This window comes from Myotis yumanensis, unplaced genomic scaffold (assembly GCF_028538775.1).
Source record: "Myotis yumanensis isolate MYYU_CA2020_CCGP unplaced genomic scaffold, mMyoYum1.0.hap1 SCAF_18, whole genome shotgun sequence".
In the NCBI taxonomy this organism is placed as follows: Eukaryota; Metazoa; Chordata; class Mammalia; order Chiroptera; family Vespertilionidae; genus Myotis; species Myotis yumanensis.
In genome coordinates, this window is record NW_027223769.1 from 6,044,060 (window position 1) to 6,061,001 (window position 16,942).

The window sequence follows — 16,942 nt, forward strand, 5'->3', positions numbered from 1 at the left end:
ACAGGGTGCTTGGATGTGCTTGAATGAGGTTGTGTATGATAGGATTTTGTTTAAGACTAGGTGATCTGACAGTATAGTATTAACATGGTGAATGTGACTCTGGCTGTGTGGCTGGAAATGGGATTGTGTCCCTTTGTGTCATCATTTGTATATTTTATGGTCTGTGCCCATATGAGAGTTCAGTGGGATACAGAGGTAAAATTGTTTTTTGGTATTTCTGGGGTTTATTCTGGGGAAGAGTCGGCCTGTGGGTCATGAGTCCCACCTGGCTTTGTCCTTCCCTGAGGACTTCTTTCTCTTCTGGCCACAGTGAGGACCCTCTCTCTTTCCCCCATTCAGACATGGTCTCTATTGATTGCTTTATTCTGTATCCTTACTTCACCCTGGGATTGCAGTTGTAGGTTCCTTGCTGCTTTCCGGTGCCTTCTCACTTTGGGTATTGGATGCAAGAAGTGACAAAAGTCAGAAATTTGAGCCTGTGAATGAGTTATTTCTAAGCCACAGACCTGGTCTTGAGATGAGAATTTTAGAGCTGGTAATACCTTAAAGAAAGGCCACTTATAAATGTAATGGGCTTTCAGAGAGTGTGCTGTATGAGGCAAGCCACACACTTAAGAACTTGTAACACTCCCCTGTAGGGGTCTGTTTCCAGTGTACAACTTTGAATCCAGAAATAAATTCTGGCCCAAGACAGCTGTGATTTTCTTTCTGATACAGAAAGTGGAGGACTGTTTTGACTGCTCTCCATGTTAAATGAGGGTAGATTGGGGGATGGGAGACAGACGAAGGTATGGTCTAATTTAGAATATGACCTGAGAAAGGCCTCGTATTTCATAATTCCATTTTCTTTTCCTGAGAGTAGGGCCCAGAGGAGGAAAAATGGCTGTTATGCATTCAAAAGCAAAGTCCAGGGTGAGTAGATGTTTTCTCTATTTCCTGATCTCCCTCTGTTTGTTACAGGACATAGGAATCTTTTCCTTTTTGAAATTTCCTAGCTAAAGTGTTTTCGAATAATGCAGGGACAAGGCAGTTTTCTATAGATTGGGAGCAAGGAATATGAGCAGTAAATTGTGATAGATGCTTCCCAATATTCGTTAAGTTAAGGAATAATGGCTTTGAAATTCATATTTCTGACATAGCAGCATAGTTTTTTTAACATTTTAAAATTTTCAAATGTACACGAAAGTATAATGAACCTGCTAAAAATTATCACTTGCCAATCTTATGTAATTTATTCTGTCTTCAGTTCAAAATCTGTCAGTTTCTGCTTCATCTATTTTGAAGCCCTACTATTAGGTACATAAATATTTTAGATTACATGTCCTAATGGTGGATTGGCCCCTTTAATCATTATGAAATAGTATCCTTTATCCCAGTAATATTCTTTGCTTGGAACCTCTACTTTGTTTGATAGTTAATGTAGCCACTCCAGCTTTTTACATTAGTGTTAACATGCTATATCTTTTTCTATCCTTTTACTTTTAACCTATTTGTATTCTGATGGTTAAAGTGCATTTCTTTTAAAAAAATTATAATTATTATTTGAAAGTATGACAGATGTCCCCTTTTTCCCTCCCTGCACTCATTTCCTCTGTCTCTGTTTCCTCTGCCCCCTTCCCCCAGGCCTTTACCACACTATTGTCTGTGTCCACAGGTCATGCATATATGCATATAATTCTTTGGTTAATCTCCTCCTCTCCTCCCCACCCTGCTGCCTACCCGCTTTCCCTCTGAGATTCAGCAGCTGTTCCACGCTTCTATGTGCATTTCTTGTTGGCAGCATCTAGTTGAATCTTTAACTTTTTATTTAATATATATATTTTTTATTGTTGATAATATTATAGATATCTCCCATGTCCCCGCCCCCCCTCCCCTTCCCCCTCTCCTCCCAGCCCGTTCCCACCACCCCAGGTCTTCACTACCCTATTGCCTGTGTCCATGGGCTATATAAGTACTTTGGTTTATCTCTTCACATCCCCCCAACCCCACATCGAGGTATGTCAGTCTGGTCCATGCCTCCCTGCTTTGGGTCTTATTTTGTTCGTCAATTAATTTTGTTCATTAGATTCCATAAGTAAATGGGATCGTGTGATATTTATCTTTCTCAGATTGCCTTATTTCACCTAATATAATATTTTCCAGGTCCATCCATGCCGCCCTAAAGGATAAGAGGTCCCTCATTTTTACAGCTGCATAGTATTCCATAGTGTAAATGTCCCACGGTTTTTTTTAATCCATTCATCTACTGATGGGCACTTGGACTGTTTCCAAATCTCAGCTATTGTAAATAATGCTGCTATGAACATAGGGGTATGTATATTCTTTCTGATTGGTATTTTGGGATTTTTAGGATATATTCCCAGAAGTGGGATTTCTGGGTCAAACAGAAGTTTTTAATTTTTTGAGGAAACTCCATGCTATTTTCTATAGTGGCTGCACTAATCTGCATTCCCAACAGCAGTGAACTAGTGTTCCCTTTACTCCACATCCTCGCCAGCACTTGTTGATTTTTTGATAATAGCCATTCTGACAGGTTTGAGGTGATATTGTGGTTTTAATTTGCATTTCTCTGATAATTAGTGACTTTGAGCATATTTTCATGTGTCTCTTGGCCATTTCTATGTCCTTTTTAAAAAATATATATTTTATTGATTTTTTACAATAAGGAAGGGGAAGGGATAGAGAGTTAGAAACATCGATGAGAGAGAAACATCAATCAGCTGCCTCCTGCACACCTCCCACTGGGGATGTGCCCGCAACCAAGGTACATGCCCTTGACCGGAATGAACCTGGGACCTCTCAGTCTGCAGGCTGACGCTCTATCCATTGAGCCAAACTGGTTAGGGCTGTATGTCCTTTTGGAGAAATGTCTGTTGAAGTCTTCTGCCCATATATATTTTTTAAAGATATTTTTATTGATTCCAGAGAGGAAGGGAGAGGGAGAGAGAGATAGAAACATCAACGATGAGAGAGAACCATTGATCGGCTGCCTCCTGCAAGCCCCCCACTGGGGATTGAGCCTGCAACCCAGGCATGTGCCCTTGACCGGAATCAAATCCGGGACCCTTCAGTCCACAGGCCAACACTCTATCTACTGAGCCAAACCAGCTAGGTCTGCCATTTTTTAATTGGATTGATTGCCTACTTTTTGTTGAGTTGTATAAATACTTTATTTATTTATTTATTTATTTATTTATTTATTTAATTGATTAAGTCAGTGGTTCTCAATCTTCCTAATGCCGCGACCCTTTAATACAGTTCCTCATGTTGTGGTACCCCAACCATAAAATTATTTTTGCTGCTACTTCATAACTGTAATTTTGCTACTGTTATGAATCGTAATGTAAATATCTGATATGTAGGATGTATTTTCATTCTTATAAATTGAACATAATTAAAGCATAGTGATTAACCACAAAAACAATATGTAATTATATATGTGTTTTCCGATGGTCTTAGGCGACCCCTGTGAAAGGGTTGTTCTACCCCCAAAGGGGTCGTGACCCACAGGTTGAGAACCGCTGGGTTAAGTTATTACATATGTGTCCTTATCCCCAAGTTTCCCCCTATCACCCCCCACTCATGCCCTCACCCCCCTGTTGTCTGTGTCCATTGGTTAGGCCCATATGCTTGCATATAAGTCCTTTGGTTGATCTCTCCCCCTTGCCCCCACCCTCCCCTACCTTCCCTCTGAGGTTTGATGGTCTAATCGATGCTTCTCTGTCTCTGGATCTGTTTTTTTCCATCAGTTTATGTTGTTCATTATGTTCCATAAATGAGTGAGATCATGTGGTATTTATCTTTCTATGAATGGCTTATTTCACTTAGCATAATGCTTTCCAGTTCCATCCATGCTATTGCAAATGGTAAGAACTCCTTTTTTATCGCAGTGTAGTATTCCATTGTGTAGATGTACCACGGTTTTTTAATCCACTCATCTATTGATGGGTACTTAGGCTGTTTCCAAATCTTAGCTGTGGTGAATTGTGCTGCTATGAACATAGGGGTGCATATATCCTTTCTAATTGGTGTTTCTAGTTTCTTGGGATATATTCCTAGAAGTGGGATCACTGGGTCAAATGGGAGTTCCATTTTTAGTTTTTTGAGGAAACTCCATACTGTTCTCCACAGTGGCTGCACCAGCCTGTGTTCCCACCAGCAGTGCACTATGGTTCCTTTTTCTCCACATCCTTGCCAGCACTTGTTTGTTGATTTGTTGATGATAGCCATCTGACAGGTGTGAGATGGTACCTCATTGTCGTTTTGATTTGCATATCTTGGATGATTAGTGACTTTGAGCATGTTTTCATATGTCTTTTGGCCTTCTGTCTTCTTTCAAAAAGTATCTATTTAGGTCTGTTGCTCATTTTTTGATTGGGTTGTTTATCTTCCTTTTGTTAAGTTGTATGAGTTCCCTGTAAATGTTGGAGATCAAACTCTTATCAGTGATAACATTTGCAAATATATTCTCCCATGCAGTGGGCTTTCTTGTTGTTTTATTGATGGTTTCCTTTGCTGTGCAAAAGCTTTTTATTTTCAATGTAGTTCCATTTGTTTATTTTCTCTTTAGTTTCCATTGCCCTAGGAGCAGTATCAGTGAAGAAATTGCTTCAGCATATGTCTGAGATTTTGCTGCCTGTGGATTCCTCTAGTACAGGGGTGGGCAACCTTTTTGTGAGTGCGTGCCCAAACCAGCAAAATCTCTGACTCAAAATTCTTCTGCGTGCCAACCCTAATTTTTTGAGAACATGTTACGCCTACTTGATATCTCTTAAGGTGTACGTATGTGAAGAACCTTGAAGAAATAATAAAATTCATTCGAGCGTCAAAAACACAGTATATGTTTTTGCCAAGTATCATTGGCAAATATGTTCTACCAGTTTTTTAATCCATTACATGTACACTGATAGTCCGACAGAAAACTTTATGACTCCATTTGATATTATCAGTGGGACTTTGGCTGCTGCATCACTGATGACAGAGATTTTACATCAGGTTTATATTTTGTGACCTTCACAGATATGCACGAGCTACTACTTTCATCCATCAGGCTACTCCTATTACGAGACTTAACAAAATTCATCACTGAGAACAAAGATTCACAAGCGTATGTGGATGAAACCAAAACACTGGTCAGATCTAGGAAGGCAGGGAGAGTTAAGGCAGAGGCATATAAATTGCTCTTCCCCTCTCTCATCAATCCATGTCTATGGTCTTTTTTTAATTTTTTTAAAAAACTTTATTTTCACAGAATACATTTCACATTAAAGATTCTCACAGTGGGAAAAATAACAATTTATTATTTAAAGTTTTATATTTGTGGATATTATTTTGGGACAAGTAAAATGAACATATTTGAGGAGTTAAGTCTGTTTAGAACATGTAATACTTTGATACCTCTCCAGGGGTACTTCTTCCCTGCATGGAACTTCTCTACATTCAGAAGTTCTCCAGGCTCTTTTACCCAGGCTTTAGAAATTAGTAATGTGAAATATCAGCATTTCCTAACTTTAAAGTTTCCCAAAGACATATAACTTTCAGTAACGGTATCAACTAAACAAAGGGGGAAAGTTTTCAAACATTAAGTGCTGCATAAGTTTCTGCAGTTTTTACTTATTAATTAATAGTTTTTCCTTTCTCCATAACTCCTAGGACAAATATAGCAGTTTGATTAGGTATTGAGAGTAATAAGGCTGAATTCCCTTTAAGAGTTCAGTAAATTTTAATGCAAAAGCTCATATATAATGTTCAGTTACATTGTGAGTCTTGAGAAGCTGGAGGACAACCTCATTCACTTGCCAGAATGTGGAACTCTGTCTCACAATTTCTTGGATACAATTCCTCTCAAACCTTTTCCTCACAGATTAAATTCTAAAACTAGCCAGGTGATTAGGAGAAGAGATTTATCTCACCAGTGGACTTATCTGTTATTTCCTCCTTATTGTGAGATGAATGGCATGACAGAGCAGAGGCAAAGAGGTGTACAATCAATTTTCAAGGTAGTAAGTCAAGAAGGCCAGAGCTTCCACAGCATCGCAACAGCTTTGCAGATGCCCACATCGTGATAGTTGAAATAACAAAGCCCAGCAAAGGTGAAAGCCAACAGTGCCAAGAGGCCTGCCTTGGCAGCTTTCTGCAATGCATCCTTTTGAACATAGTAACAACTTGTCCAAGGCCCCAATGACTATGGAGAGAGAGGACCGCAGCCAGGGAGTAGTCCATCGCAGTAGAAGGATTCAAATACGCAGCTGGAAGTAGGCCCAGGAGCAAAACACTCACAACCCTCTCACCAGTCCAGTGGAGAGACGCAGCCTTGGAACCAGAATGGCGGCTGGGTGACAGGTGAATGTGCTGTATTCCACACCATCCTGGGGTGGGTTGGTCCTGGAGAAATGCCGAGATTTGAGCAGGTCTGACCACTGGGGTTCGGAGGAAGAGAGCTCGGCCTCCTCGGGCATGTCTATGGTCTTTAAGATAACTTGTTATGTAAAATTATTTATTTATCTAAGGTGCACCTACACTGAATTTATCTGAAGAATAAAAAAGTCGATATTAAGAAAAAAATTGTAAATGGAAGTTTATAAGAGAGGGTTTCGCGTGCCAGCAAAAGTTACTGGTGTGCCATGTTTGGCACGCGTGCCAGGGGTTGCCCACCCCTGCTCTAGTATTTTTATGGTTTCCCATCTTATGTTTAAGTCCTTTATCCATTTTTAGTTTATTTTTGTGTATGGTGTAAGTTAGTGGTCTAGTTTCATTTTTTTTGTATGTATCTGTCCAATTTTCCCAACACCATTTATTGAAAAGGCTGTCTTGACTCCATTGTATGTTCTTGCTTCCTTTGTCAAATATTAATTGAGCATAGTGGTTTGGGTCGATTTCTGGGTTCTCTATTCTACTCCATTGATCTATATGTCTGTTCTTGTGCCAGTACCAGGCAGTTTGAGAACAGTGGCTTTGTAATACAGCTTGATATCTGGTATTGAGATCCCACCTACATTGTTCTGATTTTGCAGGATTGCTGCAGCTATTCGGGGTCTTTTTTTATTCCAGATGAATTTTTGGAAAGTTTGTTCTATGTCTGTGAAATATGCTGTTGGTATTTTAATGGGGAGTGCATTGAATCTATAGATTGCTTTGGGTAATATGGACATCTTGATGATGTTGATTCTACCAATCCATGAACAGGGTATGTTCTTCCATCTGTTTAAGTCTTCCTCTATCTCCTTTTTCAGTGTCCTGTAGTTTTCCAGGTATGGGTCTTTTACCTCCTTAGTCAAGTTTATTCCTAGGCATCTTATTTTTTTGTTGTTGCGATAAGTACTTTATATATTTTGGATATTAACCCCTTATCAGATGTATCATTAGAAAATATGTTCTCCCATTCACTGGGTTTGCTTTTCAATTTGATGGTGGTTTCTTTTGCCCTCTAGAAGCTTTTCATTTTAATGTAGTCCCATTAGTTTATTTTCTCCTTAGTTTCCTTTCTCCTAGGAGATGTGTCTGTAAACATATTGCTGCGTGAGATGTCTGAGATTTTATTGCCTACGTTTTCTTCTAAGATTTTTATGATTTCATGCCTTACACTTAAGTCTTCTCTCCATTTTTAGTTTACTCTTGTGTATGGTGTAAGTTGGCGGTCTAGTTTCATTTTTTTTTTGCATGTGTCAGTCCAGTTTTCCCAACACCAATTATTGAAGAGACTGTTTTTACTCCATTGTATGTTCTTGCCTCCTTTCTCAAATATCAATTGACCATAATTTCTGGGGTCTCTGTTCTGATCTATTGGTCTATATGCCTATTCTGATGCCAGTACCAGCCTGTTTTGGTTATAATGGCTTTGCAGTATATTTGATATCCATTATTATGATCCCTCTTCTTTCTCAAGCTATTCAGGGTCCTTTTTGGTTCCATATAAATATTTGAAGTGTTTGTTTTAACTCTGTGAAGTATGCCATTGGTATTTTACTTTTATTTCATTTTATTTTTTAAAATTTATTTTTATTTATCTCAGAGAGGAAGAGAGAGGGAGTTAGAAACATCAATGATGAGAGAGAATCATTGATCAGCTGCCTCCTACACGCCCCCTACTGGGATTGAGCCTGCAACCCAGGCATATAGCCTGACTTGGAATCTAACTATGACCTCCTGGTCCATAGGTCAACACTCAACCACTGAGCCATGCTGGCTGGATCTGCCATTTTTATTTTAATAGGGACTGTGTTGAATCTATACATGTTAATTCTTTCAATCCATGAACATGGTGTATGCTTCCATTGTTTGTATTTTCCTCTATTTCTTTTTTCAATGTCCTATAGCAGTGGTTCTCAACCTTTTTAATGCCGTGACCCTTTAATACAGTTCCTCATGTTGTGGTGACCCCCAATTTCATTGCTACAAATTGAACATAAAGCATAGTGATTAAACACACAAAAAATATGTAATTATATATATGTTTTTCAATGGTCTTAGGCGGCCCCTGTGAAAGGGTCGTTCGACCCCCAAAGGGGTCGTGACCCACAGGTTGAGAACCACTGTCTTATAGTTTTCCAAGTACAGGTCTTTTAATTCCTTGGTTAAATTTATTCCAAGTAGGTATCTTATTTTTTTTTGTTGCAATGGTAAATGGGATTGCTTTTTTAGTTTCTTCTTATAACAGTTTATTATTGGTGTATAAAAATGCCATTCATTTGTGGATATTGATTTCGTAACCTGCTACCTTTCTGAATTCATTTACTAAGTCTAGTAGTTTCCTGATGGATTCTTTAGGGTTTTCTATGTACAATATCATGTCATCTGCGAATAATGAGAATTTTACTTCCTCCTTTCCAATTTGTATGCCTTTTATCTTTTCTTCTTGTCTGATTGCTGTGGCTAAGACTTCCAGAACTATGTTGAGTAAGAGTGGTGAAAGTGGACATCCCTGTCATGTTCCTGTTCTTAAGGGAAACACTTACAGTTTTTGCCCATTGAGTATTATGTTGACTGTAGGTTTGTCGTATATGGCCTTTATTATGTTGAGGTATGATTCCTCTATTCTTACTTGACTGAGAGTTTTTATCAGAAAAGGGTGCTGTATTTTGTCGAATGGATTCTCTGCATCTATTGATATGACTATGTGGTTTTTATCTTTCAATTTGTTTATGTGATGTATCACATTTCTTGTGAATATGGTACCAGCCTTGCATCCCTGGAATAAATCCCACTTGGTCATGGTGTATGGTTTTTTTTTTTTTTTAAATTTGTGATTTATTTATTAAAATTTTTTTTATCGATTGAGGTATTACATATGTGTCTTTATCGCCCCATTGCCCCCCCTCCCCCAAGCCCCCCACTCATGCCCTCAACCCCTCTGGTGTCTGTGTCCATTGGTTAGGCTTATATGCATGCATACAAGTTCTTTGGTTGATCTCTCCTCCTTACCCCCACCCTCCCCTACCTTCCCTCTGAGGTTTGATGGTCTGATCGATGCTTCTCTGTCTCTGGATGTTTTTGATCATCAGTTTATGTTGCTCATTATCTTACCTAATAATAGACAAACATGTAAATTGACCATCCCTCTGCTATGCTCACCAGCAAATCAGGAGAGCATGCAAATTAACCCAACAAAGATGGCGGTTAATTTGCATATGTAGGAGCGAAGTGGCGGAGCGAAGACTGAAGGCTCTGGCTGGAGCAGGGAAGATTGAAGGATCCGGCCAGAGCAGCGAAGCAAAGGCCTGGGTCCTGGGTGCCGGAGGAAAACCGGTGCGGGCAGCCAGAGGAAGGGAAGGCCTATTGCACGAATCTCTTCCTGCAACAGGCCTCTAGTATTCTATAAATGAGTGAGATCATGTGATATTTATCTTTCTCTGACTGGCTTATTTCACTTAGCATAATGCTCTCCAGTTCCATCTGTACTGTTGCAAATGGTAAGAACTCCTTTTTTACCGCAGTGTAGTATTCCACTGTGTAGATGTACCAGTTTTTTAATCCACTCATCTGCTGATGGGCACTTAGGCTGTTTCCAAATCTTAGCTGTGGTGAATTGTGCTGCTATGAACAAAGGTGCATATATCCTTTCTAATTGGTGTTTCTAGTTTCTTGGGATATATTCCTAGAAGTGGGATCGCTGGGTCAAATGGGAGTTCCATTTTTAGTTTTTGAGGAAACTCCATACTGTTCTCCACAGTGGCTGCACCAGTATGCATTCCTACCAGCAGTGCACTACGGTTCTTTTTTCTCCACATCCTCGCCAGCACTTGTTGTTTGTTAATTTGTTGATGATAGCCATTTTGACAGGTGTGAGATGGTACCTCATTGTCGCTTTGATTTGCATATCTTGGATGATTAGTGACTTTGAGCATGTTTTGCTATGTCTCTTGGCCTTCTTTATGTCTTCTTTTGAAAAGTATCTATTTAGGTCCGTTGCCTATTTTTTGATTGGGTTGTTTATCTTCCTTTTGTTAAGTTGTATGAGTTCACTGTAAATGTTGGAGATTAAACCCTCATTGGTGATAACATTGGCAAATATGTTCTACCACAAAGTGAGCTTTCTTGTTGTTTTGTTGATGGTTTCTTTTGCTGTGCAGAAGCTTTTTATTTTGATGTAGTCCCACTTGTTTATTTTCTCTCTAGTTTCTATTGCCCTAGGAGCTATATCAGTGAAGAAATTGCTTCAGCATATGTCTGAGAATTTGCTGCCTGTGGATTCCTCTAGTATTTTAATGGTTTTTCGTCTTATGTTTAAGTCCTTTATCCATTTTGAGTTTATTTTTGTGTATGGTGTAAGTTGGTGGTCTAGTTTCATTTTTTTGTATGTATCTGCCCAATTTTCCCAACACCATTTATTGAAGATACTGTCCTCACTCCATTGTATGTTCTTGCTCCTTTGTCAAATATTAACTGAGCACAGTGGTTTGGGTCAATTTCTGGGTTCTCTATTCTATTCCATTGATCTATATGTCTGTTCTTGTGCCAGTACCAGGCAATTTGAGAACAGTGGCTTTGTAATACAGCTTGATATCTGGTATTGAGATCCCACCTACATTGTTCTGATTTTGCAGGATTGCTGCAGCTATTCGGGGTCTTTTTTTATTCCAGATGAATTTTTGAAAAGTTTGTTCTATGTCTGTGAAATATGCTGTTGGTATTTTTTTTAAAATATATTTTATTGATTTTTTTACAGAGAGGAAGGGAGAGAGATAGAGAGTTAGAAACATTGATGGGAGCCGAACCGGTTTGGCTCAGTGGATAGAGTGTTGGCCTGCGGACTCAAGGGTCCCAGGTTCGATTCCGGTCAAGGGCATGTACCTTGGTTGCGGGCACGTCCCCACTGGGGGGCGTGCAGGAGGCAGCTGGTCGATCTCTCTCATCGATGTTTCTAACTCTCTATTCCTCTCCCTTCTTCTCTGTGAAAAATCAATAAAATATATATTTTTTAAAAAAAGATACATTGATGGGAGAGAAATATCGATCAGCTGCCTCCTGCACATCTCCTACTGGGGATGTGCCTGCAACCCAGGTACATGCCCTTGACCGGAATCGAACCCGGGACCCCCTAGTCCGCAGGCCGACGCTCTATCCACTGAGCCAAACCGGTTCTGGCATGCTGTTGGTATTTTAATGGGGAGTGCGTTGAATCTATAGATTGCTTTGGGTAGTATGGACATTTTAATGATATTGATTCTACCAGTCCATGAACAATGTATGTTCTTTCATCTGTTTATATCTTCCTCTATCTAGTTGTTTCAGTGACTTGTAGTTTTCCAAGTACAGGTCTTTTACCTCCTTAATTAAGTTTATTCCTAGGAATCTTAATATTTTTGGTGCGATGGTAAATGGGATTTTTTTTGTCTCTCTTTCTGTAAGTTCACTATTGGTGTATAGAAATGCCAGATTTCTTTGCATTAATTTTGTATCCTGCTACATTGATGAATTCATTTATTAAGTCTAATAATTTTTTGATGGAGTCTTTAGGTTTTTCTATGTACAGTATCATGTCATCTGCGAATAATGACAGTTTTACGTCTTTTTTTCCAATTTTGATAGCTTGTCTACTTGCTATAGGTAGCACTTCCAGAACTATGTCGAACAGGAGTGGTGAAAGTGGGCATCCTTGTCTCGTTCATGTTCTTAGGTGAAATGCTTTTAGATTTTGCCTATTGAGTATGATCTTGGCTGTAGATTTGTCATATAGGGCTTTTATTATGTTGAGGTATGATCCCTCTATTACCATTTTGCTGAGGGTTTTAATCAAGAAAGGGTGTTGGATTTTGTCAAATGCTTTTTCTGCATCAATTGAAATGAGTATATGATTTTTATCTCTCAATTTGTTTATGTGATATAGCACATTTATTGATTTGCGGATATTGTATCATCCTTGCATCCCCAGGATAAATCCTATTTGGTCATGGTGTGTGATCTTTCTGATGTAATGCTGGATCCGATTTGCTAGGATTTTGTTGAGGATTTTGGCATCTATGTTCATGAGGGATATTGGCCTTTAATTCTCTTTCATTGTGTTGTTTTCAGCTGATTTTGCTATTAGGGTAATGCTGGCTTCATAGAATGAGCTTGGAAGTGTTCCTTCCTCTTGAATTTTTTGGAATAGTCTGAGGAGGATAGGTTTTAGTTCTTCCTTGAATGTTTGGTAAAATTCCCCCGTGAAGCCAACTGTCCCAGGCTTTTGTTTGCTGGAAGCCTTTTTATGACTGCTTCAATTTCTTCCGTAGTTATTGGTCTGTTGAGATTTTTAGATTCTTTCTGGTTGAGTTTTGGAAGGTTGTATTTTTCTAGGAATATGTCCTTTTCCTCTAGGTTGTCTAGTTTGTTGGAATAGAGTTGTTCATAGCTGTTTTTAACAATCCTTTGTATTTCTGTGGGGTCTGTTGTTATTTTGCCTCTTTCATTTCCGATTTTGTTTATCTGGGTCCGCTCTCTTTGCTTCTTGGTGAGCCTGGCTAGAGGTTCATCAATCTTGTTTATCCTTTCAAAGAACCAACTCTTCGTTTTATTGATCTTTTGCATTGTTTTTTTGGTCTCTATGTCATCTATTTCTGCTCTAATCTTTATTATCTCCTTCCTTCTGCTCACTCTGGGCTTTTTTTGTTGTTCTCTTTCTAATTCTTTGAGTTGTAGAGTTAGATGATTTACTACCATTTTTTCTTGTTTTTTGAGGTAGGCCTGTAGAGCAATAAACTTCTCTCTCAGGACTGCGTTCAATGTGTCCCATAGATTTTGGATTGTTATGTTTTTATTGTCATTCATTTCCAGGATGTTTTTAATTTCTTCATTTATCTCTTTGGTAACCCAGTCATTGTTTAATAGCATGCTATTCAGCTTCCAAGTGTTTGAATTTTTTTGATTGTTTTTTATTGTGGTTTGTTTCTAATATTATGCCATTGTTGTCTGAGAAGATGCTTGATATGATTTCAATCTTCTTGAATTTGGAGATACTTTGCCTGTGGCCCAATATGTGCTCTATCTTTGAAAATGTCCCACGTGCACTTGAGAAGAACGTATATTCCATGGTTTTGGGTGAAATGTTCTGAAGATGTCCGTTAAGTCCATCTGATCTAGTGAGTCATTTAGGATTGATGTTTCTTTGCTGATTTTTTGTCTAGAGGATTTATTTAGTGATTTCAGGGGGGTATTAAAGTCTCCTACTATGATTGTATTGTTGTCGATCTCTCCCTTGATATCTTCCAGGAGTTTTTTTTATGTATTTGGGTACATATATGTTAATCAGGGTTATATCCTCTTGTTGTATCGATCCCTTTAGTATTATGATGTGGCCTTCCTTATCTCTTGTGTTGGCCTTCACTCTGAGGTCTAAATGAAAAAAAAAAAAAATGCTGGGGTAGCAATACTTCAGATATAAGTATTGCTACCCCAGTTTTTTTTTTTTTTTCCATTTCCATTTGCCTGAAAGATATTTTTCATCCCTTTACTTTCATTCTTGTGAGTCCCTTGTTCTGAGGTGGGTCTCTTGTAGACAGCATATATATGGGTCATGTTATTTTTATCTATTCAGCCACTTGATGTCTTTAAAAATATATATATATATATATATATTTTTTTTTAATATATTTTATTGATTTTTTACAGAGAGGAAGGGAGAGAGATAGAGAGTCAGAAACATCGATGAGAGAGAAACACCGACCAGCTGCCTCCTGCACATCTCCCACTGGGGATGTGCCCGCAACCCAGGCACATGCCCCTGACCGGAATCGAACCTGGGACCCTTCAGTCCGCAGGCCAACGCTCCATCCACTGAGCCAAACCGGCCTCGGCAAAAAATATATATATATATTTTATTGATTTTTTTTTTTTTTACAGAGAAGAAGGGAGAGGGATAGAGAGTTAGAAACATCAATCAACTGCCTGCTGCACACCCCCTACTGGGGATGTGCCTGCAACTAAGGTACATGCCCTTGACTGGAATCGAATCCGGGACCCTTTAGTCCGCAGGCTGATGCTCTATCCACTGAGCCAAACCGGTTAGGGCCACTTGATGTCTTTTGATTGGAGCATTTAGTCCATTTACGTTTAAAGTTATTGATAGGTGCTTGTCTGTAGCCATATTTATTTTTTGTGCCTCTGTTCCTTCTTCCCTTTGTATTTCCTCTTTTTACACCAGTCCTTTTAGCATTCATTTCTTGCATTGCTGGCTTCGTAGTGATAAATTCCCTTAGCCTTTTTTTTTTTTTTTTTTTTTTTTGTCTGCGAAGCTCCTTATTTACCCTTTAATTTTGAATGATAGCGTTGCTAGATAGAGTATTCTTGGATTCAGTCCCTTGCTTTGCATCACTTTGAAAATTTCCTTCCATTCTTTTCTGGCCTGATGTGTTTCTATTGAGAAATCATTTGTTAATCTAATGGGAGGTCACTTGTACGTAACCTTCTATCTCTCTCTTGCAGCCTTTATGATTCTCTTTTTGTCCTGAACATTTGCCGTCATAATTATGATGTGTCTTGGTGTGGGTCTTTTCTTGTTCATCTTGTTTGGGACTCTCTGTGCTTGTGTGACTTTTTTCTTTCCCACATCCGGGAAGTTTTCTGACATTATTTCTTCAAATAGGTTTTCTAACCCTTGTTCCTCTTCCTGTCATTCTGGCACCCCTATTATTCATATGTTGCTTCATTTCATGTTGTCCCAAAGCTCCCTTAGGCTCTCCTCCTGTCTTTTAATTTTTTTCTCCAGTTGCAGTTCAGTTTGAGTGTGTTTTGCTTCCTGTCTTCTAATTCACTAATTCGGTCATCCACTTCTCCTAGTCTACTGTTGAAACTTTCCACGGTGTTTTTGTATTGCAGCTATATCATTCTTTATTTCTTCTTGATTCTTACATAAGTTGTTGATTTTTTCATCCATCTGGTTTATGAACTGTATGACCCTTATTCTGAATTCTTTTTCTGACATATTGTATGCCTCCATTTTACTTAGCTGCTTTTCTGGTGATTCCTACTTTTCTTTCCTTTTTTTTGAAAAATATATTTTATTGATTTTTTACAGAGAGGAGGGGAGAGGGATAGAGAGTTAGAAACATCGATGAGAGAGAAACATCGATCAGCTGCCTCTTGCACGCCCACTACTGGGGATGTGCCCGCAACCAAGGTACATGCCCTTGACCGGAATCGAACCTGGGACCCTTGAGCCCACAGGCCGACGCTTTATCCGCTGAGCCAAACCAGTCAGGGCCTTTTCTTTCCTTTGGTGGTTTCTTTGTCTACCCATTTTTGCTCTCACCGAAGGATCTAGTTGTGTGGTCATGCAGGGGTTGCTCCTTGGGTGGCAGTGGCTCCTGGGGTGGCGTCCACTCCTCAGGCTGTCGCAGCAGTGTCTGCTCCTCAGTTGGTGGTGGCTCCTCTGGTGGGTGCTGTTCTCAGCAGTGGTGGCTCCTCTGGCTGGTGGGGGCAGGGTGCTTTTGCAGCTCCTGCTCCTTGGACAGGATCAGGCTGCTCATGAGGCTGCTGCTCCTTGGACGGTGGCTGGCTGCGCACAGCTACTGCTCCTCAGACTGGGGCAGGCTGCTGATGGAGCTGCTGCTCCGCAGGAGGGGGCAGGCTTCTTGCACAGCTGCTGCTCCTGGGACAGGGGCAAGCTGCTTGTGAGCTGCTGCACCTCTGGTGGGGTTGGACTGCTCTCCGGGGCTGCCGCTCCTTGAACAGTGGCGGGTTGCTCGCAGTTCTGCTCCTCGTACAGGGGCAGGCTGCTTGCACAGCTGCTGCTCCTCGTTTGGGGGCGGGCTGCTCACGTGACTGCTGCTCCTTGGACGGGGGCGGGCTGCTTGTGTGCTGCTGCTCCTCGGATGGGTACGGGTTGTGTATGGCTGCTGCTCCTTGAATGGGGGCGGGCTGCTCACGTGACTGCTGCTCCTCGGATGGAGGTGGGCTATACTGAAGGCTGCTGCTCATCGGATGGAGGGGGCTGGCCATTCGCACAGCTGCTGCTCCTTAGATGGGGGCAAGCCACGTGAGGCTGCCACTCCTTGGCCTGGGGTGGGCTGCTCATGGGCTGGTGCTCCTTGGACAAGAGCCAGCTGCTCACGTGGCTGCTTCTTGCGTGGTCACAGTGTCCTGAGCTAAAGTGTTGGGCCAGTCAGAGGGTAGCATGCTTCGGAACTCACAGGACCCTTCACCTGGGGTGGCTGGTGTCTCAGTGACCATGAGACTGCACCCGAGGCCTCTGAGGAAGAGCCGGCCACTCCGGGACTATTTGCAATGGTGGCAGAGGCTGCCTAGTTAGGCGAGCCTGGTTAGCTTTCCCCCGAAGGTCCTGCAGGATCTAACTATTCCTCACTCACACACCCACACGACCACACACTCCTCTTTTCTCAGTCACTCACGCTCTCTCACTGCTGCTTTCTTCCTGCCTCTGTAGTTGTTTCTGGAGTGTTATTGACTCATTCATGGATGGAATCTCCTCTCCAGGTATCTGGTTATGTGGCTTTCTCTCCAGCATATT

General features: G+C 40.5%; 1 protein-coding gene and 1 pseudogene across 7 annotated transcripts in view; one reads left to right on the top strand and one right to left on the bottom strand.

Annotated features, from left to right (window-relative positions):
- Positions 1-16,942, top strand: part of LOC138997037 (zinc finger protein 420) — a 69,810-nt gene that overhangs the window by 606 nt on the left and 52,262 nt on the right. For 4 of the 7 annotated variants that reach the window (XM_070398416.1, XM_070398420.1, XM_070398415.1 and 1 more), the window contains exon 2: positions 863-912. The exons of 2 other annotated variants lie outside the window; for them this stretch is intronic. Coding sequence is in view for 2 of the 5 variants with exons in the window: in XM_070398415.1 (XP_070254516.1) it covers positions 880-912 (33 nt within the window). In the remaining 3 variants the exon portion in view is untranslated. Of the gene's footprint in view, positions 1-862; positions 913-16,942 lie in introns of those variants that run through there. One more of the 7 variants, XM_070398422.1, reaches the window with a different exon arrangement.
- On the bottom strand, positions 5,776-16,413 carry LOC138997269 (succinate dehydrogenase [ubiquinone] cytochrome b small subunit, mitochondrial pseudogene; annotated as a pseudogene).